Source organism: Colius striatus, chromosome W, assembly GCF_028858725.1.
Source record: "Colius striatus isolate bColStr4 chromosome W, bColStr4.1.hap1, whole genome shotgun sequence".
Lineage (NCBI taxonomy): Eukaryota > Metazoa > Chordata > Aves > Coliiformes > Coliidae > Colius > Colius striatus.
This window is the reverse complement of record NC_084789.1, coordinates 8,519,248-8,544,491: the sequence shown is the minus strand read 5'-3', so window position 1 is coordinate 8,544,491 and position 25,244 is coordinate 8,519,248. Positions and strand designations below refer to the sequence as shown.

General features: G+C 46.1%; 1 protein-coding gene across 4 annotated transcripts in view; it reads right to left on the bottom strand.

Moving 5' to 3' along the window:
* LOC133628388 (KAT8 regulatory NSL complex subunit 1-like) overlaps positions 1-25,244 on the bottom strand; it is a 152,116-nt gene that overhangs the window by 18,998 nt on the left and 107,874 nt on the right. For all 4 annotated transcript variants that reach the window (XM_062016507.1, XM_062016504.1, XM_062016508.1 and 1 more), the window contains 2 exons: positions 8,950-9,145; positions 4,592-4,757 (listed from right to left, as the gene is read on the bottom strand). In XM_062016507.1, the coding sequence (XP_061872491.1) occupies positions 4,592-4,757; positions 8,950-9,145 (362 nt within the window). The remainder of the gene's footprint in view (positions 1-4,591; positions 4,758-8,949; positions 9,146-25,244) is intronic.

The window sequence follows — 25,244 nt, the reverse complement described above, 5'->3', positions numbered from 1 at the left end:
CGGTCAGCCTCACCTGCATCCCTGGAAAGGTGATGGAACAGCTCATCCTGAATGTTGTCACTAAACATATGAAGGAAAAGATGGTTATCAGGGCGAATCAACATGGCTTCACCAAGGGGAAATCCTGTTTGACCAACCTGATAGCCTTCTATGAGGGCATAACCGGCTGGCTAGATGATGGGAGAGGAACAGATGTCATCTACCTTGACTTCAGCAAGGCTTTTGACACTGTCTCCCATAACATCCTCATCAGAAAGCTCAGGCAGTGTGGCTTGGATGAGGGGACAGTGAGGTGGATCGAGAGCTGGCTGAATGACAGAGCCCAGAGGGTGGTGATCAATGGCACAGAATTCCACAGGGATTGTTTCTGGGGTCAGTCTTGTTCAATATCTTCATCAACCACCTGGATGAGGGGACAGAGTGTACTCTCAGCAAGTTCCCTGATGACACCAAACTGGGAGGACTGGCTGATTTCCCAGAAGGCTGTGCTGCCATTCAGTGGGATCTCGACTGGCTTGAGAGTTGGGCAGAGGAACCTCATGAGGTTCAACAAGGACAAGTGCAGAGTCCTGCATCTGGGAAGGAACAACCCCATGCACTAGGACACGCTGGGGGTGACCTGCTGGAGAGCAGCTCTGCAGAGAGAGACCTGGGAGTCCTGGTTGACAATAAGCTAAATATGAGCCAGCAATGTGCCCTCGTGGCCAAGAAGGCCAATGGCATCCTGGGATGCATCAAGAAGAGTGTGGCCAGCAGGTGGAGGGAAGTTCTCCTCCCCCTCTACTCTGCCATATCTGGTGAGGCCTCATCTGGAGGCCTCTCATGTGTCCAGTTCTGGGCTCCCCAGCTCAAGAGGGACAGAGAACTTCTGGAGAGAGTCTAGTGCAGAGCCACCAAGATGATCAGGGGACTGGAGCATCTCTCTGATGAGGAAAGACTGTGGGAATTGGGGCTGTTCAGCCTGGAGGAGACTGAGGGGGGGATCTCAATACAAGTATTTGAAAGGTGTACGTCAAGGGGGTGAGGCAGCCCTTTTTTCTGTAGTGTCCAGTGATAGGATTAGGAGTAATGGACAAAAGCTGGAATACAAAAAGTTCCATTTAGACTTAAGAAAAAACTTCTTTTAGGGTGTGGGAGCCCTGGCCCAGGCTGACCAGGGAGGGTGTGATGTGTCCTTTTCTGGAGGTTTTCAAAACCCACCTGGACACATTCCTGTCTGATCTGATCTAGGTGGACCTGCTTTAGCAGGGGGGTTGGACTAGATGATCTTTAGAGGTTCCTTCCAAACCCTATAATTCTGTTCAATCATGGAATAAAATTGTGTAAGTGATCACACTTCAGAGGCTCAAAAAGCAAAAATATTGCTGCTCCCTGGGAGCACTCCATGCTGAGGGTGGGTCAGGCAGGATAACTGATGCACTTCAAGCCTGAAATTTCTGTGCATACCACAGATCACAGTAATTCAGAGTATCCTGTCATCTCACAATGAGCACAAGTACACCGTGCTGCTGTGAAATTCAGCAGACACTACTGTTGTTCACATTCTTCAATCTTTATTTCTCCCAAATCCCTGACAGATGTGCACTCCCGACCTCAGGCAAAAGACAGAACATTAATGAGATTACTCACTGTATTTCTTGTGCAGATATGCTAAGGTAGACTATTAAAACCATTCATTGGAGTAGCAAACTTCTCGAGCCTCAGAGGTCTCACAAATAAGCCTTCTTTTCAAACTCATAGCTTCAAACTTTGAATTTGATCACCAAATACTGCTGCCTAAGTCTCCTCCTAGACCTGGTTCTCTTTTATATGCCTGAGGGACAGAATTCTAGTTTGGAAAACCATTAAAATCTTTAGTGTTAACAGGAGCACTAATGAGACATGAATTTATCTTTTCTAACTACACTCATGAGATCATTATACAGCAGCATGTGTGGTTTGACATGCCACCCATCTGTTCTCCTCCCCCAGTACCAGACCAGCAGACCACCATCAGCAGGACACACAGCCCAATATAAACTCCTGCTGCTGTAACTAGGAATTAAAAGCACTAAGATGAGCATCAGTAGTACAAACATCCCTCCCCCACATATCTCAAGCTCTCATGACTTTTTCACAGGGACCTTTGATGTGACCCTGCCAGAGATGAACCTTCCTAGGCCCCGCACAAGGAATAATGTACTTGCAGAGGGGATGTGGAGGCAATTAGGAGCTGCCGTGGGATTTAGAAACTGCATCTAGATAGTCTCACATGGCAAGTGGCAGAGATTCAAGACCTGTTGGTAGCCTCAATGGCTGATATCTGAACCCCTCCCCCATATTTCCCCACCAATTCCAGGGACCAGAAAGTCCCAGCAGATCCAGGCAGGCAAACAGGATGGAGAGCATAGTATGGAGTCAGCTGTTATTAATAGGGAGAACTTGACTCTCAGGAAAAACCTGGGACAGCTGCATTTCAAGTACCTTGACAGTTGCTAAGGAAGGGCTACCATAGTGCAGTGGCAGCTCTTCAGCCACCACAACTGGTTTGTGGAGACATGGCCCAAAGAACAGAGAGGGGCCAAGTCAGTCCTTTAAGGATGTTGCCAGAAAGGCTGTGCTACCACCTTGCTGAAGTGGTCTTACTTTGGGAAAATGGCGTAACTTTTTGCTCCCTCCTCAAAATTCACTGTATCCCAGTGCTGGAGGGGAAAGGGGAGAGAAGAGATCAGAGGGAGGGGGAAAAAAGCAAAAGACAAAAAAAAGGAGTTATTTGCTGGTTTGCTACTGTCCTGCTGTCAGCACTGGCTGTACAAGAGTCAGTGCAGCAAGTGACATTGTCACTCCTCCTCCTCCTCCCCCTTGGCAGCTGAGTGGTGCAGGCGTCCCGGGGACTGGCAGATGGCGACTGTACCAAGCCGAGTGCCCGGCTCATCTTCCCCACCAAGGTCATTACATCATCCAAAAATTCCCTGCAAGAAACACGATGAACCAGAAAAAAAAAACAGACTGAAAGGAAAGAGACAAAGCACTTATGAAGCACAAGTGCACAGGTTAAAAGCCACGATGCCTGTGCCCCATTTGCCAGAAGAATAAACAATCCTTTTCCTCCTGTGGAGCCTGGCAATTTTGTCCTTGGCAAACTGTACTAGAGATACTGGCTGCTGGCACTTCTTCTTCTGATGGACAGCTCTTCTCACTGCTTCCCAGGATATTAGATTTAATACTATAGACAGGAGATTAAAAGTGATGTGAAATCAGGAAATAAATCTCTGCTTCAGGAGTTCAGTGCATTCAGTTCCTTTAGCATTTCTTAACAGAAATGCTTCCTTAGCAAAAGTGGAGAATTAGGGTTTTTTTAAAAATAGCACCAATTTACTATTTTAGTATTCTTTAAAATAGTGCTAGTGAAAGATCATAGAATCATAGAATGGTAGGGTTGGAAGGGACCTTTAGAGATCATCTAGTCCAATCCCCCTGCAGAAGCAGGTCAACCTAGATCACGTCACATAGGAACAAGTCCAGGCGGGTCTTGAAGACCTCCAAGGAAGGAGACTCCACACCCTCCCTGGGAAGCCTGTGCCACTGCTCCTTCACTCTCACAGTAAAAAAGATACCAGATCAATTGTTCCCAGACACTCCATGTATTTCCTACCAGCACACTAAGTTTGGGCAAAGCAGGAATTTAAACCAAATCACACGCATTAGTCCAGTATCTTAACCTGGATCAACCACTTCACATCTTCATGAGAAGCAGGGATACACATCTTCCTACAGTGTTCTACACCTCAAGAAGCCAGGAACTCCTGCCAAGGTAAGGAACTGCTATGATCTATTTACTGCCTGATAAAAGTACCAGTTCCTGTCACTTGTGGTCCTGTATTTTGTGATCAGAGGATAAAGGTGACAGGTAGACACCAATCTCATGGAAGCCAGTAGTTTCTGGTCAAAGAACAAACTTGTATTTCATTTGGCAGCTTAGGAAGCAAAAGACACTGGAAATGACTTCTTTTCTCTTGGGAAAAGTCCCTACATACAAAATCTGTGAATACCCCACAGTCAGGGTTGGTTAGTTATTCCTCTTAATGATGATTAACCCTGATATCCTAACACAGGGAGTGTCTTAAAGGGAACATTCCTTCTTATTGCACCCTCTGAACCATGGAAGATAATTTACAATTCCTTACAAGGTAAAAAAAAAAAAAAAATCCTATGACTTAAACCAAGAATAAACTCGTGGAAGTAAGTATTTCTCAACTGGGTTATAGCGACAGAGACACCAGTCTAAGACCCAGGTCCCAGTACAGACACCTAGGCACTGCTTGGTTTGTTCACCCTGAGCAAGGCTCCAGGTCAGCCTCTCATAAGACACATTCATAGCAGAGCAGACTTCAGATGTAATGCTTTCCCAGCATCTTCTGCTCCAGTAAATGCTCTACTTGTAAAAACACTTGCAGATGAACAAGTTTGGTTGTACTCAAGCAGATCTGTACTTCCTCTGGAAGCCCAGAATGGAGGAGCAGGCTCTGGAGCACCTCTAAGCATTCCTTGTAACCCATCTCAGCACTCATTTTGACAATAGCCCTGGCATCTTCATGGGTGCTATGCTTACCATCTGGGAATGACAAGACAGGATGAACGCATGAGTCCAGTTGGGAGAGGCGCTCCAGCAAAGGGGCATCATACTGAATTTCCAGAGTTGTCGAGCTTCGAGTGCCACACAGAGCACATGAAGGGTTCACGTCACAGCTACATCGCATCAGGCTATTACGATGGACCTGGAAAGGGGAGAGAGAATAGTAGCAACGTTATCAGAGGTCAACGTGTCTAAGGGCTCTCTTAACACATTCCCCTTTGAGGGCTCATGAATAATGGCTGGTTTGTTTGGGCGGGTTTTTTATACCTTGGATAAAACCTGTTCATTCAGTCTGGAGTCATCAAAGGTTGCTTTTCATTTCACACAAATACAGCTGAAAAATACTACTCACCAGCACAGACATTTAACATCTATTACATTTGATTAAAAGCATTTAATTTTATCTAGGTTGAAACCTCATTTATTAAAAAAACATGAGGCAACACAATTGAGTTGTCAGGGAAAGGAAAAACAGTGCCTTTTTGAGTTCAGATGGGTCAGAGAGCCATCACCATATGTCAAGAGCTTACAAGGACATTTTTAGCAAGTGAAAAAGGGTGTTTATCAATCTTGTTTCTTAAGTCAGGACAGACTTTCAATTTGCAGATTTATAGACTTTATATAGACTTCATTCATATGAAACCACTGTAGGCAGATGCATCGCTGGATGTAAATCCCATACAGAGACAGCAAGTTATGATTCCCCATCAAAATGGAAGGATGCATCAAACTGGATCTTGCAGAAGTCTGTTCCAAGTCTAGTATTATTCAAATAATTTCCATTAATTACTTAAGTGACGGAAGACACTAGAACTGGGAAGGGCTACAAGCATCTTGAAGGAAGGAGCTGGAAACCCACTCATGGTTACAAATTAAGAGAAATTATCTCAAATAAATCAAATATAATTCACAGAGGACAAATGCAACAAGCAGAAGCTTCAGTGCCCAGTGAAGAGAAGGAGGAGGTAACTGAGCAGCAGCTCTGTGCAGAGGATCTAGTGGTTGTTATGGATCAGAAAATGAGCATGAATGAGCAGTGCTGTATCATTACAAAGAATTAGCACCCCATGGGACTTTATAAACAGGATGGCTGTGCAAGACACACGAGGTAATCCTGCCACTCTGCTCAGCATTGCTAGCATGCAAGATGGAGGGCTGCACCCAGTTTTGGGCACATATTTCAAGAGATGTGTACACCAAATGGAGAGGAAAACAACCAGAAAATTACAAGATCCAAAAAATTACATCCTATGTGCAAAAACAGAAAGACCCATGGCATTGTTAGCATAGAGGTGACCCACATTAAGCATTACTACATCAACTTCCATGCTTCAGGCAGAGCTTCTGGCAGTCAAGACAGCTTATATTAGAAAGTTTGGTTGGTTTGGTTTTGCTATCTGAAAAATAGGACGAGCTAAGCACTCAGTTTGTCTAAGAAGGTTTAGATAAAACATCTGCCACGATACAAGGTTAAAGTAGTCTGCTCTGGGACACAGAGATGCTGTGGATGAAGGAAAAGATGGTTATCAGGGGGAGTCAACATGGATTTACCAAGGGGAAATCCTGTTTGACCAACCTGATAGCCACCTATGAGGGCATAACCGGCTGGCTAGATGATGGGAGAGGAACAGATGTCATCTATCTTGACGTCAGCAAGGCTTTTGACATTGTCTCCTACAACATCCTCATCAGAAAGCTCAGGCAGTGTTGATTGGATGAGTGGACAATGAATTGGTTGAATGACAGAGCCCAGAGGGTGGTGATCAATGGCACAGAATCGAGGTCTGTTGGAGGCCTGTGGCCAGTGAAGTTCTACAGGGATCAGTTCTGGGGCCAGTCTTGTTCAATATCTTCATCAATGACATGGATGAGGGGACAGAGTGTACCCTCAGCAAGTTCCCTGATGACACCAAACTGGGAGGACTGGCTGATTCCCCAGAAGGCTGTGCTGCCATTCAGCGGGATCTCAACTGGCTTGAGAGTTGGGCAGAGAGGAACCTCATGAGGTTCAACAAGGACAAGTGCAGAGTCCTGCATCTGGGAAGGAACAACCCCATGCACTAGGACAGGCTGGGGGTGACCTGCTGGAGAGCAGCTCTGCAGAGAGAGACCTGGGAGTCCTGATTGATAATAAACTGAACATGAGCCAGCAATGTGCCCTCATTGCCAATAAGGCCGATGGCATTCTGGGATGCATCAAGAAGAGTGTGGCCAGCAGGTGGAGGGAGGTTCTTCTCCCCCTCTACTCTGCGATATCTGGTGAGGCCTCTGGAGTACTGTGTGCAGTTCTGGGCTCCTCAGCTCAAGAGGGACAGGGAAGTGCTGGAGAGAGTCCAGTGCAGGGCCACCAAGATGATCAGGGAACTGGAACATCTTCCTTATGAGGAAAGGCTCTTTAGTCTGGAGAAGTGGAGACTGAGGGAAGGATCTCATTAATATTTACAAATATCTAAATGGTGGGTGTCAGGAGGTTAGGGCATCCCATTTTCAATTGTATCTAGCAACAGGACAAGGGGTAATGGGATGAAACTGGAACACAAAAATTTCCATTTAAACATAAGAAAAAACTATTTTACTGTGAGAGTGACGGAGCAGTGGAACAGACTGCCCAGGGAGGGTGTGGAGTCTCCTTCCTTGGAGGTCTTCGAGACCCATCTGGACACGTTCCTGTGTGACCTGATGTAGGTGGACCTGTATCTGCAGTGGAGTTGGACTGGATAATCTCTAAAAGTCCCTTCCAACCCTACCATTCTATGATTCTATGACTGCAGGAGATTCCTTCCAATCCTGTTTTCACAAGACCAGTCCTGTGTCCAACCCAACGCAGGCTACAGGTCTACTCAACCTTTAAGCCACTTTTCTTTCCTACAGGACATCTCCTGAGTTAAAAAATTGAAGTGATGTTATATTCAGACTTTGCAAAACAGTAGGGACAATTATGGGTGATCTCTATTGAAACAGTGAGCTGTCCTGGTTGCAATTCCTGGTCACAGCAATCCACAACCACTTTGTGCTAGACAGGAAAGTGTGGGCAACTGGACATTGTATTTCTGGACCATGACCTAGACATCACTCAGCTTCCTCTTGAATAACTGGAGGAGTCCACAGAAATCCTCTGCTATCTGGGACATCTTCCATACTTTGGAACTGCTCTTTCCAACCACCTCTGATTGTCAAATGTATCTCAAGAATATGGTCAATAACTAACACGGAATGAACAGACCCTTCTTCAAGCACTGAATGCACAAGTTAGCATCATCTATGGGACACTTCATAAACTTTCAAATTATTGAAGATCTTGTAAGCAGTCACTGCAGAGCTCTACCAGAAGTACCCCAGACAAAACTGCAAACAAGTAATCTGTTAAAGTGAGAATCTATTTTGCTCAGGAAAATGTTGCTTTTTGAGCTTCTCTTTAAAACTCCAGCACCCACAGAGTGAAAATCCCCAAACCCTTGTGGTAAAGTTTGTCTTGAAACACTTTGACTCAAAGGTTTAAGTGGATTTTTGCCACTGCAAATTTTTGGTTCTGCAATCATGAGAGCTGCATGCACAAAAAAGGTCTTTATTTCCTCAATTTCTAACTATCTATCCTCCAACTGACTGTTTATGGCATTCCTAAGAGAAACTAAAAAGAATGAAACACAGTCTTTCCTCACAAAGGGAATAAACTGTATTTCCCCTGAACTGAATTCTGCATAAGGTTAAGGGAAGACTATGTGGAGAGGAGTATAAAATAAAAACAATAAATGAAAAAAAGCCCCAAGAACAGTGTTTTCCAAACTTCAGCAACAGAAGCAAACACAATCACCTCAGCAGGCCTTTTGCAAGACATCTCACATATTCCTGCCTGGCCAGATCACTGTAGTTTTTGTTTGAGCAAGCATCAGCAAGTTCCTGGGGTTGTGTTTATTCCTGTGCTCAGATTTAAGGTTTCCTGATACTTGACTTTTCATAGTTTCTTTTGACTGCTCAGACTGTGCCATATTGAAATGCCTGGCCTGAAGATCATCTCAGGTTGGTGGTTTTAGAAAAGAAAACCCACATCAAAGTTCAGCATCTCCTCCTGCCAGTGACAGCTAATAAAAGTCTTCAACAAATTAAAAGCTTTCTCCTTTACCTCTCTAACAGCCTTTGAAACCTCACTGTCCTCCTCTCCCTCCCCATTATTTTTTCCTTCTTAATAACCACGAACATTCCCAAAACAAGGAGATCTCTTCATGACAAGAGCAAAAGCACACTGGATTAACAGACCAGTACCTCATCAGGCTCTTTGGTGTGGAGCTTTAGTTATATATACTGCATCAAAAAAACCCCAAACAAACAGCACTAACCTTTTTGGAAAGGGGCATAATGCTGCTAGGTCGAACAAGTCGTCGCTTCTTACAGCTCAGTACTGGGCGAGTGCGAGCTGCTACACACGTTCCATCCCAAGCTGAAGAAACCATGTTCAGCCGTTGCTTTTTATGCAAGAGCTCCTCAGCTTCCTGGCTGTCTCCCTGAGCATGTTCTGCCAGGCCAGGTTGAAGACTGCCAAAGAAGAGAAGAGAATACAAAAGATACTGTGATTCATTCAACCATCCCATGGTACCCAGCAAGTATCAGCCAGGTTCACAATTCAGACCTCAGCAAACTAAACTGTTTAAAGCACTGCAGATTAACAGGAAAAATAGCTTTTATTAGGCTGACTCTAATTTTTGCTTTTACTTTGGTCATTTTCCAGACTCTTCCACCACTGAATCCTTGACAAAATACCTTTGGAATACCTTTCCATTCCTTCGGAATGGAAAACAGCACGTAAAGCTGGACATAGAGCAAGACCAAAGGCCACACTAGATTTGAACAACTTTAAACCTAGAATTCAGCGTCCCCCACAAGTACAGTTCAGGCCATCTTAAGAAAACAGGTTTCTCATGAGTCTAAATGTCAGATAGCACAAGATAGAGAACGTATGATTCCTTTGTGACCTACTCAAGTAGGTCCTGGTCTGGCAGGGGGATTGGACTGGATGACCCTTCGAGGTCCTTTCCAACCCTTAAAATTCTGTGATTCGAGAACCATACCTGTAACAACTCTCAGCAGCGACACCAGAAAGGTCCAATGTAAACATTAACCTTTCTGGTTTACATATAAAGGATTTTCCCATCCACACACAGTAACACTGCCCTACTGTGGCATCAATACAGCATGCCACCTACCAAATACCAGCACAACTACTAATAGAATCACAGAATGGTAGGGGTTGGAAGGGACCTTTAGAGATCATCTACTTAAATCCCCTACCAAAGCAGGTCCCACTTGGATCAGGTCACACAGGAATGTGTCCAGGCAGGTCTTGAAACCCTCCAGAGAAGGAGACTCCACAAACCCTCTAGGCAGCCTGTGCCAGTACTCTGTATCTACAGAATCTTTTCATGTATATTTTACAAATGTTTCATTTTTTAAAATGAAAAACATTAAAGTTCTGTGGTCTAAGGTTCTGCAGTTCAAAAGCTACAAGCAAATAAAAGGCTCTGTTATAGCCTGCATTGTTTCAGCTGCAGCAATGAATTAGCTGATCAGTGCTTTCTATGCTTGTTTACACTGCACCTGTGTAACATCTCCCTCCATCTCAAGGTACTAAGCAAGTGCAATGGTGCTGGCAATGCTTCTCTAGTCACCATCAGAACTTCAAAGCACCACGTGCTCAAGGGTTTTCCAAGTAGTAGTATAGGAACTTCACCAGAACATGCAGGGGTGCAACTAGGAAGGCTAAAGCACTTCTAGAATTAGATCTACCCAGGAAAGTTAAGGACAATAGCAGGACGTTTTTCAGCTACGTTGGCGGTAAAAGGAAGACGAGGGGGAATGTGGGCCCACTGCTAAACACAGAGGGTGCCCTGGTGACAGAGGATGCAGACAAGGCCGAAGTACTGAATGCCTTCTTTGCTTCAGTCTTTACAGCCAAGGCCAGGCCTCGGGAAGCTCAGTCCAGCAAGGATAGTAGGATGGCCAGGACAGCAGAGGACTTGTCCTGGGTGGAAGAGAAAGAGGTTAAAGACTTGTTGGTCAAGCTTAACGCCTTTAAGTCAATTGGACTTGATGGGATGCATCCAAGAGTGCTGAGGGAACTGGCTGATGTGATTGCTAATCCGCTCTCCATCAATCAGGAACAATCATGGAGGACAGACGAGGTGCTTGAAGACTGGAGAAAGGCCAATGTCACTCCAGTCTGCAAAAAGGGCAGGAAGGACGACCCAGGAAACTACAGGCCGGTCAGTCTCACCTCCATCCCCAAAAAAGTGATGGAACAACTCATCCTGAATGTTATCACTGAACATCCTGAATGTTATCACTGAACATATGAAGGAAAAGATGGTTATCAGGAGGAGTCAACATGGCTTCACCAAGGGGAAATCCTGTTTGACCAACCTGATAGCCTTCTATGAGTGCATAACCAGCTGGCTAGATGAGGGGAGAGCAGCAGCAATCTAACTTGACTTCAGCAAGGCTTTTGACACTGTCTCCCAGAACATCCTCATCAGAAAGCTCAAGCAGTGTGGCTTGGATGAGGGGACAGTGAGGTGGATCGAGAGCTGGCTGAATGACAGAGCCCAGAGGGTGGCGATCAATGGCACAGAATTGAGTTGGAAGCCTGTGGCCAGTGGAGTTCCACGGGGATCGGTTCTGGGGCCAGTCTTGTTCAACATCTTCATCAACGACCTGGATGAGGTGACAGAGTGTACCCTCAGCAAGTTCCCTGATGATACCAAACTGGGAGGACTGGCTGATTCACCTGCTGGAGAGCAGCTCTGCAGAGAGAGACCTGGGAGTCCTGGTTGACAATAAACTAAACATGAGCCAGAAATGTGCCCTCGTGGCCAAGAAGGTCAATAGCATTCTGGGATGCTTCGAGAGGAGTATGGGCAGCAGATTGAGGGAGGTTCTCCTCTATAGCAATGTACCTGAAGGAAAATGGACATGTGGCCCACCTAGACTTTGGTTATATGAAACCGTAAGCTGCATTAGGCTCAGACACAGGCCTCAGATGCAGGCCTCAGACTCTGGCTATATCAGACAGTGAACAATGGGCCTAAGGAATAGTCAAGGACGAGTTGCTTATTGGAATGTAGATATGAAGGCAGCTGTGTGTGGGAAAGAAACCGTATAAGCTTAGAATAAAATTAGATAAAGAAGGAATTAGGTAAAAGAATGCAGAAACTGCTACTATCAAGATATTAACATAGTTAAGCTTAACAAATATTTTGCTATTAAAGCACATGAACAGAGCATGATAGACTGAGCTATCCAATCATAATAGATTACATCATGTATTTAGAAAAGAATAACATATATAATGTGATTGAATGCTAAAATAAACGGCTTCTGCATTGATCATATTGGTCTAATGTGTAGTCCATGAATCCTGTCCTGCAAGGTGGTCCCTGCAAGTGGTGCCCAAACAGGGACATCACCAACTTTTATAAGATTCATATCAAACTTACTAAAACATTAAAATAAGAAGAAGAGATTGGGAGAAAAAATGGGAAAGTCCAGCCAGTGACAGATCCAATCAGAGTCTGGGAGTCGGAGGCAAACAGCCAGGGAGCAACACAAGAAGAAAAATGCTGTGCAGAGGAACACCCGAAATAGAAGTGAACGGCTGGGAGGGAGGAGTATGAGAACACAATTAAGTAAAGAAGAAGAAGCAGTAGTAAATCTCCTCCAACATATACTCTCTAAGAGAGGACTTAAATATGACGAACCAGCTTCATGTTGATTGTTGCTGTGGAGTTGGGAAAAGGGAATAATAACTGATACAGTTACAGCATTTGATCTTGCCAGCTGGGAAAAACTTGGCAGTGCTCTGTGGGAAGAGGTGAGCCTAGGATCACGAGAGGCACAGTGCTTTGCTACCACTTGGAGACTCTACAAGAGTTAAAGGCTGAACACAAAGCTGCCACTGATGCCTTTGCAGCTATAACTTCTGGAGAGGAAAAGGGGATTGCGTTAATGTTTGAGGAGGTTCACATATCAGGACCAGCAGTCCATGTCGTTGCTGCCGCTCCCTCCACATTACTGGCACCACTGTTATCTTCATCGCCGGGAGAAACGGAGTGGTCTCCTCCTCCTCCAATCACACTAAAATCTCCCTCTGACCCCAAAGTTCCACCACAGGAGGAAAAACTTACCAAGAATAATGACTCTAATAAATCGATCTTGCAACATATTATTGACAATACAAGTGGGGCGTCAGCTGCTCTAGATTCTGAATTGCAGTCACCTACTTATTCCCCCTTAACGACACCAAAAACATCAGCAACAGTGCGGGTGCGGGTATCAGGGCCGCTGACCCCCGCCGTTTACCCTCCAACAATTACAGGAGACTATTTAAAAATGGAGATTAGAAGCTGATCCAGCAGCTCCAGCTCCTACGAGACCTTCAACAGCACCGCTACAACAGGAACCAGTTTTGCCTGAACCAGGACAAAAATGGAGAGGGATTGTTAAAGATGCTTTAATAGAAGGGGTTATGTTACCCGAGGCATTTCCTGTGATTATGGGGGATCAGAATCAATCAAATAAGTGGGTAAATCTTGACTGGAAATTGTTAAAAGAGCTTAAACAAGCGGTTACTCAATATGGTTTAAATTCTTCTTACACTCAAGGTTTTTTGCAACACATATTCCTGGGTATGTTGTTAACTCCATCAGATACTAATCGTATAGTACAGTTATTGTTGTCGCCAGCTCAAAGACTTCATTTTCTTAATGACTAGGAGCGTCTTTGTCATGAAGCATCCGTGGAAAATTTAAACAGGGGGCAAGATGATCCGTTATTTGGTATAACACATGAAATGTTGATGGGAAGAAGTCCTTTTGCAAATGAACAAGTAGAGGCTAGGCTTGTTGTTCAGGCTTTGCAGTTGTCTCAGTCATTAGCTTTAATTGTGTTGAAAAGTGTACCAGATCTAGGGAAGACAGTTCTGCCCTACATCCATCAACAAAATAAGGAGCCCTGTGGGTCTTTTTTAAGCAGGCTCACAGAAGCCTTGGAAAAACATCCAGACTTAGATAATGAGGTGAAAGAGAAACTTTTAGTATCGCTGGCACTGGAGAATGCTAATTCATAATGCAAACGTATTCTTTATACATTGCCTAAATCTGCTACGCTTGCTGAGATGTTAGAAGCCTGCTCACGGGTAGGGTCTAATGAGGAACAAGCGGAGCTTTTAGCCAATGCTTTTGCTGCAGCAGTAAAGCCTTTATTACAGCAAGGGTGTGAAGGTAGAGGATTAAAGTTTTTCTAAATGCGGAAAAATTGGTCACACTAAAACTCGGTGTAAAAACAAGGCAAAAGTTTCAAACTCGGCAGAACCAAGAAATACTGGCTTTGCAAGAAATTGTGATCGTTGTGGAAAGTTTGATCACAGGGTAGGAGATTGTCATTCAAGATTTCACAGAGATGGCAGGGTGCTGGGAAACTCAATAACCAGGGTGACTGTCCCGTGCGCCACGACACAAGTACAGGATGCCTGGGTTGCCTCTCCTCCGCAACCTCAGGGAGTTCAGGAGTGGACTTGGCAATAGCAGTAGACATTACTATAGTAGACAATCAAGTTCATTGTATTCCACCTGAAATGAAAGGCCCGTTAGGGTATGGCTTATGTGCTTTGCTACTTGGTCAGTCGTCAAGATAGTGACAAGGTATATTTGTATTGCCTGGGATAACTGATGCAGACTTTGAAGGAGTCATTGGTATAATGGTGCAGAACCTATGTCCGCCTGTGTCAATTAAAAAAGGGTCTAAAATTGCTCAGCTCATACCATTTAGATCTATGGTGCCAAATAAAGGAGAGAAACATAGAGGGAATAGAGGCTTTGGATACACAGGTGATCCTCAGATATTGTTTGCAATGGATATTTGTAAATCAAAGCCTGAAGATCTGGTATTACTAACTGGTCCAGATCAACAGCAGTTAAAAATACAAATGATTTTGGGCACTGGGGCTGATGTTATGTTCTGGTTTAGCAAGGAGCAGCTTTTGCTTAGTAACAGGGGGAGCGGGTTGCAGTGAAGACCCGGTAAAGAGTTTGCGGACTCTCCCCTGGCTCCTGGGTTCACATCCACCTCCGGCCCGGCTGGGCCAATCTGGCGCCTCTGTCAGCACTATTTAGGGGACGGGAATTTGAAGTGCTGGCAGGAGGTGTATGAGTGATACAAGATGGAGGTGACCATGTGGACCCTTAAGCTAGAGAAGGAGGAAGGAAGGAGGAGCAGTAGACCAGAGACCCCTCTGCAAGCCGTGGCGAGAATACAAGCTGTGCCCCTGAAACCTATGGAGATCCATGGCAGGACCGAGAGTTATCAGCAGCTCCGTGTGAGTGAGCCTGGACGGGCGAGGGACTGTGTGGGGAGACGGCCATGGCCCAGGCCGTGCTGGAGAGCCTGCACGTCGCAGAGCAACCCCACACGAGAGGCAGAGACGAGCTGCAGCCTTTGGAATAAATGTGCGTCGGAGCAGCCCATGCAGGGCTGCCGTGTGTGTGTTACCCCACGGACTTGCAGGGAGCACTGGTGTGGAGCCCACCTGTCCTGAGGAGGGACAAACGGCAGAAGCTATCGGGAATAGACTGACTGAAACTCCTACTCCCTGTCATCTCGTGTCCCAAGGTAAAAACCTCGGGATCAGGACTCTGAGCCCGGGAAGAGGGGAGGTGTGGCAAGAAGGTGTTCTTAAAAAGGCTGGTCTGACTCTTCATTGTTGTATTACTCTGTGTTGTTTTTGGTTTTAAGGTTATTTTTTAGTTGATGTTGCATTAAATTATTTTCTGTTTTATTCCCCAAGCAGCAATTAAGCTCTCCCTGCCCTTTGGCAATTCTCAGCCTCTTCGGTACTTGAGGCTAACTGTGGTCTTTTGTTCCCTGATGGGCCTAAACCACATGTTACTATTATAGCAAAGTCTCTTTGGCCTGTGATGTGGCCCTTGGACAATAAGGAGGAATTTTTGGAGTTGGAGGTATCCAATCAACTCAAAATAGCAAATCAGTTATTAGCTTCATAATGTCAGATGGTTCAATTGCTCGGACAGGACTATATGTTTTAAATGTTAACAATGCCTTAGTTGGCCAGGGTATATTGAGTCAGCTAGGAATGAGACTGACTAACCAGCATTTTTAGTTGCAGGCATTGGGGGATGGCCAATCATAGAATCATAGAATGGTAGGGGTTGGAAAGAACCTCCAGAGATCATCTAGTCCAATCCCCCTGCAGAAGCAGGTTCACCTAGATCAGGTCGCATAGGAACATGTCCAGGCGGGTCTTGAAGACCTCCAAAGAAGGAGACTCTACAACCCCTCTGGGCAGCCTGTGCAACTGCTCCGTCACTCTCCAGTGAAATAGTTCCCAAACTCCTGACACTCACCCTTTAGATATTTCTAAATGTTAATAAGATCACTCCTCAATCTCCTCTTCTCCAGACTAAACAGCCTCAGTTCCCACAGCCTTTCCTGGTATGAAAGATGTTCCATTCCCCTGATCATCTTGGTGGCCCTGCGCTGGACTCTCTCCAGCACTTCCCTGTCCCTTTTGAGCTGAGGAGCTCAGAAATGGACACAGGACTCCAGATGAGGCCTCACCAGATATGGCAGAGTAGAGGGGGAGGAGAACCTCCCTCCACCTGGTGGCCACACTCTTCTTGATGCATCCCAGAATGCCATTGGCCTTCTTGGCCACGATGGCACATTGCTGGCTCATATTTAGCTTATTGTCAACCAGGACTCCCAGGTCTCTCTCTTCAGAGCTGCTCTCCAGCAAGTCACCCCCAGCCTGTCCTAGTGCATGGAGTTGTTCCTTCCCAGATGCAGGACTCTGCACTTGTCCTTGTTGCACCTCATGAGGTTCCTCTCTGCCCAACTCTCAAGCCAGTTGAGATCCCGCTGAATGGCAGCACAGCCTTCTGGGGAATCAGCCAGTCCTCCCAGTTTGGTGTCATCAGCGAACTTGCTGAGGGTACACTCTGTCCCCTCATCCATGTTATTGATGAAGATATTGAACAAGACTGGCCCCAGAACCCATCCCTGTGGAACTCCACTGGCCACAGGCCTCCAACTCAATTCTGTGCCAGTGATCACCACCCTGTCATTCAGCCAGCTCTCGATCCACCTCACTGTCCACTCATCCAAGTGACACTGCCTGAGCTTTCCGATGAGGACGTTACGGGAGACAGTGTCAAAAGCCTTGCTGAAGTCAAGGTAGATGACATTCGCTGCTCTCCCCTCATCTAGCCAGACAGTTATGCCCTCATAGAAGGCTATCAGGTTCGTGAAACAGGATTTCCTCTTGGTGAAGTCATGTTGACACCCCCTGATAACCATCTTTTCCTTCATATGTTCAGTGATAACATTCTGGATCCTTAAAGTTCAATGGGAAATTGATATTCCTGTTTGGATTGATCAATAGTCGCTAACATCTGAAAAGCTGTCCACAATTCACAGTTTAGTAGAAGAGCAATTAGAGAAGGGACATATTGTTCCATCTACGAGTCCTTGGAATATGTCTATTTTTAGTATTCCTAAGAAAAGTGGGAAATACCGTTTGCTTCATGATTTAAGAGCCATTAATGCTGTAATGAAAGACATGGGAGCCTTACAACAAGGGTTACCCTCACCAGTTATGCTACCTGAACATTGGCATTTATTCATAGAATCATAGAATGGTAGGGTTGCAAGGGACCTTTAGAGATCATCTAGTCCAACCCCCCTGCAGAAGCAGGTCAACCTAGATCAGGTCGCATAGGAAGTAATTGATTTAAAGGATTGCTTTTTTACCATTACTTTGCATCCTGGTGATTGTGAAAAATTTGCCTTTACAGTGCCATCTGTGAACAAGCAGGAGCCAGCAAGATGTTATCACTGGGTAGTGCTTCCCCAAGGGATGAAAAACTCTCTAACCATTTGCCGAATATATGTGACTTGGGCGTTGGCACCCATCAGGTCGAAACATTCTGATTGGATAATTTATCACTATATGGATGATATCCTTATAGTGGCCCAAAATTTAGATGTGAATGTTTTACCTTATTTACAGTCTGAGCTAAAACAATCTGGATTGCAAATTGCTCCTGAGAAAATTCAAAAACAAGCACCATGGTCCTACCTTGGTTGGGTGATTACTGGTGCTCAAATTCGGTCACAAAAAATTCAGATCAAAACAGATATCAAAAACCTAGCAGATATCCAAAAACTGATTGGGAGACATACAGTGGGTACGTTCTCTGTGTGGAATTACTAATGAGGATTTAGTGCCTCTTATGCCTCTACTAGGAAGCAGTACTTATGCAGATGATTCTCGAGCTTTGTCTCAGAAGCAACAGCCAGCACTACAATCTATTGCAAACAAGATATCTGGTACCACTGCAAGTTGTTTTACATCACATGTCCCTATAGAGCTCATGTTAATCAATGGGGGAAATGGAAAATATCCCCATGCTCAGTGGGTGGAAAGTGAACCTCAACCATTAAAAATTTTGGAATGGATATTTTTAGCTTTTTGATTGTCACTAGATTGGAAGCGTTTGGTCTTTTGATAATGAAAGGCCGCACCAGAATTATTGAAATTGCTGGCAAAGGCCCAGATTGAATTCTGTGTCCATTAACTCAAGTGTATTTAGACTGGGGATTTTGTCACAGTGAGGATTTACAGTGAGGATTTATGCAGTTCTGCAGAATCGAATTTTTGAGGAGGTTCCATATTGATCAGAAACTCCAGTTGAAAGCCTTACAGTCTCTACAGATGCAAGTAAAAATAATCACAAAGCAGTCATAACTTGGCAGGAGTCAGGAAAATGGAATGATCATATGCTTGAGGGACAGACCGGAGACTTTACAAACACTAGAATTAAAGGCAGTTGTATGGGTTTTTTGTCTACCTGGTCAAACATTCCAGTTAACATTGTATCTGATTCTTTGTATGTTGTAGGAATTGTGCAATGCTTGGAGAGAGCTATACTAAAAAAAGTCAGCACCTCTGAGGAGAATGCTGGCTGATCCATCCTCAATCCGTTGCCTCAACTAGTGTAAAAACTGTTGGTCGTGATGTCACGCAATTTGTCGTAAATGTGATGACCATGTTACCCTTTGGTCTCCGTCAGGAATAATAACAACTAGCATATTTGCTCCAGGTATAGGAGTATCTGCTTCATTAACTCAGCTACGCAAATTAGCAAAAAAGGCAATCAAACCTCAATAACATTAGAAGGCTTAATTAGTGATGTAAGTAGTATTAGACATGCAACACTGCAGAATAGAGCTGCTATTGATTTTTCACTGTTAGCTCATGGTCATGGATGTGAGGATCTTGATGGAATGTGCTGCATGAACTTATCAGATCATTCAGAATTGATTCATGCCAGTATACAGAAACTGAGAGAAGGAGTGTCCCACTTACAGGTGTCAGATGGGTGGAGATGGTTAGACAATTTGTTATCATCATGGGGAATACAAGGATGGTTAATGTCGATAGTTAAAATGGCCATGTTTATTTTGCTGATCATCGTAGTCTTATTAATGATTGTACCTTTGATTTTGAAATGTGTAACTGCTATGATTGAAAAGGCTGTTAAAAGAGTCTGGCTGGTCCAAGAAGAAAAAGGGGGAATTGTAGCAATGTACCTGAAGGAAAATGGACATGTGGCCCACCCAGACTTTGGTTATATGAAACCGTAAGCTGCATTAGGCTCAGACACAGGCCTCAGATGCAGGCCTCAGACTTTAGTTATATCAGACAGTGAACAGTGGGCCTGAAGAATAGTCAAGGACGAGTTGCTTATTAGAATGTAGATATGAAGGCAGCTGTGTGTGGGAAAGAAACTGTGTAAGCTTAGAATAGAAATTAGATAAAGAAAGAGTTAGGTAAAGGAATGTAGAAACTGCTGCTATAAAGATACTAACATAGTTAAGCTTAAAAAATCATATTCTGTTATTAGGCGTGTGAACAGAGCATGATAGACTGAGCTATCCAATCATAATAGATTACATCATGTATTTAGAAAAGAATAATATATATAATGTGATTGAATGCTAAAATAAACGGCTTCTGCATTGATCATATTGGTCTGATGCGTAGTCTGTGAATCCCGTCCCACAAGGTGGTCCCTGCACTCCTCCCCCTCTACTCTGCCCTGGTGAGGTCTCATCTGGAGTACTGAGTCCAGTTCTGGGCTCCTCAGCTCAAGAGGGACATACAACTTCTGGAGAGAGTCCAGTGCAGGGCCATCAAGATGATCAGAGGACTGAAGTATTTTCCTTATGAGGAAAGGCTGTAGGAACTGGAGTTGTTTAGTCTAGAAAAGAGGAGACTGAGGGGGGATGTTACTAATATTTACAAATATCTAAATGGTGGATGTCAGGAGGTTGGGGCATCCCATTTTTCTCTTGTATCTAGCAACAGGAAAGGGGTAATGGGATGAAGCTGGAACACAAAAAGTTCCATTTAAACATAAGAAAAAACTATTTTACTGTTGAGGTGATGGAGTCCTGGCACAGGCTGCCCAGGGAGGGTGTGCAGTCTCCTTCTCTGGAGGTTTTCAAATCTCACCTGGATATGTTCCTGTCTGACCTGATCTAGGTGGACCTGCTTCTGCAGGGGGGTTGGACTAGATGATCTTTAGAGGTTCCTTCCAACTCCCATCATTCTGTGATTCTGTGAAATCATCCTGTAGTACAGGAGCATTTCTTTCACTTATTGTTGTTTACTGACTTTCTCAACAAAACAGCCTGGTGTAGTGGTTTTGCCTGGGTCAGGTTTTTTGGAAGCAGGGGGGCTACAGGGGTGGCTTCTTTAATCAACGACTTGCCAGAAGCTTCCCATGTAGCTGATAGGGTTAGGGTCAGTCAATTCTAAGCTGTACCATGCACCTGACTCAGGCCTGGCCAATTGGTGATGGAGGTAACACCTCTGTAAATAACATGTTTGAGAAGGAGAAGTTGTTGCACAGTTACAAAACTGCAGCAGCAAGAGGGAGTGAGAATGTGGGAACATCTTCACAGACACAAAGGTCAGTGGAGAAGGAGGGGGAGGAGGGTGCTTAGGCCCTGAAAGAAAGACTCCCCTGTGACCTGTGGTGAGGATAATCGTGAAACAGGTTGTCCTCCTGCAGTCCATGGAGGACCACTGGGAAGCAGAGACCCACTTGCAGCCTGTGGAGGACCCCACGTCAGAGCGGGTGGATGCCTGAAGGAGGCTGTGACTCCATAAGAAGTTCATCCTGGAACAAGTTCCTGGCAGGACTTGGGAGTCTGAGGGGAGGTGCTCACGCCAGAGCAGGTTTGCTGTCAGGACTTGTGATCCTGTGAGGAATCCAGGCTGGAGCAGTCTGTCCCTGAGGACTGTTCTCCTGGTGGACTGTTCTCTCACGTTGGGACAGTGTGTGAGGAGCTGCCCCCGTGGAAGGCCCCATGCTGGAGAAGCTTGTGAGTGACTGTCTCCCGTGGGAGGGACCACACACTGTAGCATTGGGAAGTGCGAGGAGGCCTCTCCCTGAGAAGAAGCAGCAGCAAAGTCCATCTGTAACAAACTGACCGCAACCCCCATCCCCTGCGCCACTGTGGGGGAAGGAATGTAGGTAAACAAAGCAGAGGCAAGGCTCATTTATTCACGGCTTTGCGGCCGACTGAGGTAATCCAGGGATTCCTGGAGCACAGGGAGTGGAGGATAAGCGAGGAGAGCCGTCAGGACCAGGCAGCTCTCGTGAGGGGGACGGTCCTGCCGGGAGGCGGAACCGCAGCATCCGCTGGGGATTTAATCGTCCTCCAGGGAGTGCGAGCGACCAGGAGCACGGCACTCAGGAGTGGCGCGGCAGTTCACGCAGGCAGGGTGAGCAGGGAGGACAGGCAGGGAACAACCTCACGGCCCTTTTAGAGAAGCAGAAGTCAGAGAAGTGCCCCAGCTTCAGCTTCAACCTAGCAAAATGGTGAGCACTTGCCTAAGGACTAAAGCCAGGGCTCAGGTGGACAAAACTCAGGTGAAGGTCAATGCATCTACCTGGACAGAGCTGGTTAGTAGAGAAGCTTCGCTCCAGGTAGAGTGCAGGGAGTGTTTAGGCAGCTTAGGGACCTACGCCTCAGAGGCAACAATGTGTCATAGGTGCCCTCAAGGTAAGGAACTGCAGCGCATGGTGAAAGAGCTGCAGGAAACTGTGAGTAGGCTCTGTAATATTAGAGGGGAAGAAATGGAGATAGATGGAGGCTTCCACAATCAGGTGCAAGCCTCCAGTGAATCCAATAAGTCATGTACACTGGTTACAAAATAAAAGAAAGACAAAGGCTTGTCTTCAAAGCCCTCCTTCCAGAGTGCCCACTACAAATAAGTATGAGGCACTGGCGAAAAGGAACTTGGACGAGCAAGCTCCAAAAGGGGAAAACCCACTAAAAAACCCATCAGTTGATCCAACTGCAGTAGGTAATGGACATCGCAGGAAGAGGCGAAGGGTGCTTGTTGTGGGTGACTCACTGCTAAGGGGCACTGAGAGACCCATCTGTGGAGCAGGGAGAGAGTCACGAGAGGTGTGCTGCCTGCCTGGAGCCAAGATCAGGGATGTGGCCGAGAGAGTGCCACCGCTTGTTGGGGATGCAGACTACTACCCCCTACTTGTGTTCCATGTAGGTATGAATGATGTCATGAAGCATGACATCTCCAGGATTCAGAAGGATTTTAAATCCTTGGGGAAGCAGGTAAAAGGTAGAGGGGCTCAGGTTATTTTCTCTTCTGTCCCGTTCAGTGGTGATAAAGGAGGAGTTTGCAATGGAAAAATCAGCCAAGTGAACTCCTGGCTGAGAGGCTGGTGCCGGCGGGAAGGCTTTGGGTACTTTGACAATGGATCCTTCCTTGGGGACTACAGCTTCATGGGACAGGATGGGATTCATCTCTCCTGTAAAGGCACTGGATTATTTGGGAGGAGACTAGCAAATTTAATAAAGAGGTCTTTAAAATAAGGGACTTGGGGGGTGGGGGGAGAAGCAAAACAGAACAAGCTGTGCCCTCTAGCAGGGAAACGGGGCAGGACAGGGAATGCAATGATAAGTGCCCTTCATCTGCACACTGGGCTGAGATACAGAAGGCTGACCACCCTGAGGAAGAGCCAAACTGGGGAGGAACCTCCTGCACCCATCCAGGGAAAACTGTGTGTTTGAGTAAGCCCCTGTGCTGCCTCTACACCAATGCACGCAGCCTGGGGAATAAGCAGGAGGAACTGGAGATGTGGGTGCAGATGCGGGGCTACGACCTCATTGCAGTCACAGAGACGTGGTGGGACAGCTGCCATGACTGGAGCACAGCCATGGAGGGCTATGGATTGTTCAGGAAAGACAGACTGTGGAGTTGCTCTCTATGTGAGGGAGCAATTAATGTGTACTGAACTGTGTCTGGGTGAGGATGAGGAGAGAGCAGAGTGCTTATGGGTAAAAATTAATGGACAGGGCAAGGCAGGTGATATTGTTGTAGGAGTTTGCTGATCAGGAGGAGGATGTGGATGAGGCCTTCTACGAACAGCTGAGAGCTGCCTCACGATCACAGTCCCTGGTCCTCATGGGGGACTTCAACCACCCTGATATTTGCTGGGATAGCCACACAGCCAAGCACATGCAGTCCAGGAGGTTCCTACAGATTGCTGATAACAACTTCCCGTCACAGATGATCGAGGAACCAACAAGGAGGGGTGTGCTGCTAGACCTGGTGCTGACGAATAAGGAGGACCTGGTTGAGGATGTGAAGGTTGGAGGCAATCTCGACTGCAGTGACCATGAGACGGTAGAGTTCAAGATCCTGTGTGGAAGAGGCAGGACACAAAGCAGGACCGTGACCCTGGATTTCAGGCAAGTCAACTTTGGCCTCTTCAAAGATCTACTTGGACGGATCTCATGGAATATGATTCTAGAAGGCAGAAGTGCCCATGAGATCTGGTCAGTCTTCAAGCACCACTTCTCCAAGCCCAGGATCAGTGTGTCCCAACATGTAGGAAAGCAGGAAAAGGAGGTAGGAGGCCTCCATGGATGAGCAAAGATCTGCTGGGACAACTCAGGCAGAAAGCAGCCATCTATGAGAGGTGGAAACAGGGGCTGGTTTCTTGGGAAGAGTATAGGAACATTGCCAGGGCATGCAGGGGTGCAACTAGGAAGGCTAGAGCCCTTCTAGAATTAAATTTAGCCAGGGAAGTTAAGGACAGTAATAAGGCATTTTTCAAGTGTATCAGCAGCAGAAGGATGGCGAGGGGGAATGTGGGCCCACTGCTAAACACCGAGGGTGCCCTGGTGTCTGAGGATGCAGAGAAGGCTGAAGTACTGAATGCCTTCTCTGCTTCAGTCTTTACGACCAAGGCCGGCCCTTGGGAAGCCCAGTCCAGCAAGGATAACAGGATGGCCAGGACAGCAGAGGACTTGCCCTGGATGGAAGAGGAAGAGGTTAAAGACTTGTTGGCCAAGCTTAAGGCTCAAGGTCCCGATGGGATGCATCTGAGAGTGCTGAGGGAGCTGGCCGATGTGATTGTTAAGCCTCTCTCCATCATTTTTGAACAATCATGGAGGACAGACGAGGTGCCTGAGAACTGGAGAAAGGCCAATGTCACACCAGTCTTAAAAAAGGGCAAGAAGAATGAGCCAGAAAACTACAGGCCGGTCAGCCTCATCTCCATCCCTGGAAAAGTAATGGAACAACTCATCCTGAATGTTATCACTGAACATATGAAGGAAAAGATGGTTATCAGCAGGAGTCAACATGGATTCACCAAGGGGAAATCCTGTTTGACCAACCTGATAGTCTTCTATGAGTGCATAACCAACTGGCTAGATGAGGGGAGAGCAGCAGCAATCTACCTTGACTTCAGCAAGGCTTCTGACACTGTCTCCCATAACATCCTCATCAGAAAGCTCAGAGTGTGGATGAGTGGAGGGTGACATGGATTGAGAGCTGGCTGAATGACAGAGTCCAGAGGGTGATGATCAATGGCACAGAATCAAGTTGGAGGCCTGTGGCCAGTGGAATTCCACAGGGATGGGTTCTGGGGCCAGTCTTGTTCAATATCTTCATCAATGACCTGGATGAAGGGACAGAGTGTACCCTCACCAAGTTTGCTGATGACAGCAAACTGTGAGGACTGGCTGATTCCCCAGAGGCTGTGCTGCCATTCAGTGGGATCTTGACCAGTTTGAGAGTTGGGCAGAGAGGAACCTCATGAGGTTCAACAAGGACAAGTGCAGAGTCCTGCATCTGGGAAGGAACAACTCCATGCACTAGGACAGGCTGGGGGTGACTTGCTGGAGAGCAGCTCTGCAGAGAGAGACCTGGGAGTCCTGGTTGACAATAAGCTAAATATGAGCCAGCAATATGCCCTCGTAGCCAAGAAGGCCAATGGCATTCTGGGATGCATCAAGAAGAGTGTGGCCACCAGGTGGAGGGAGGTTCTCCTCCCCCTCTACTCTGCCATATCTGGTGAGGCCTCATCTGGAGTCCTGTGTCCAGTTCTGGGCTCCTCAGCTCAAGAGGGACAGGGAAGTGCTGGAGAGAGTCCAGCGCAGGGCCACCAAGATGATCAGGGGAATGGAACATCTTTCATACCAGGAAAGGCTGTGGGAACTGGGGCTGTTTAGTCTGGAG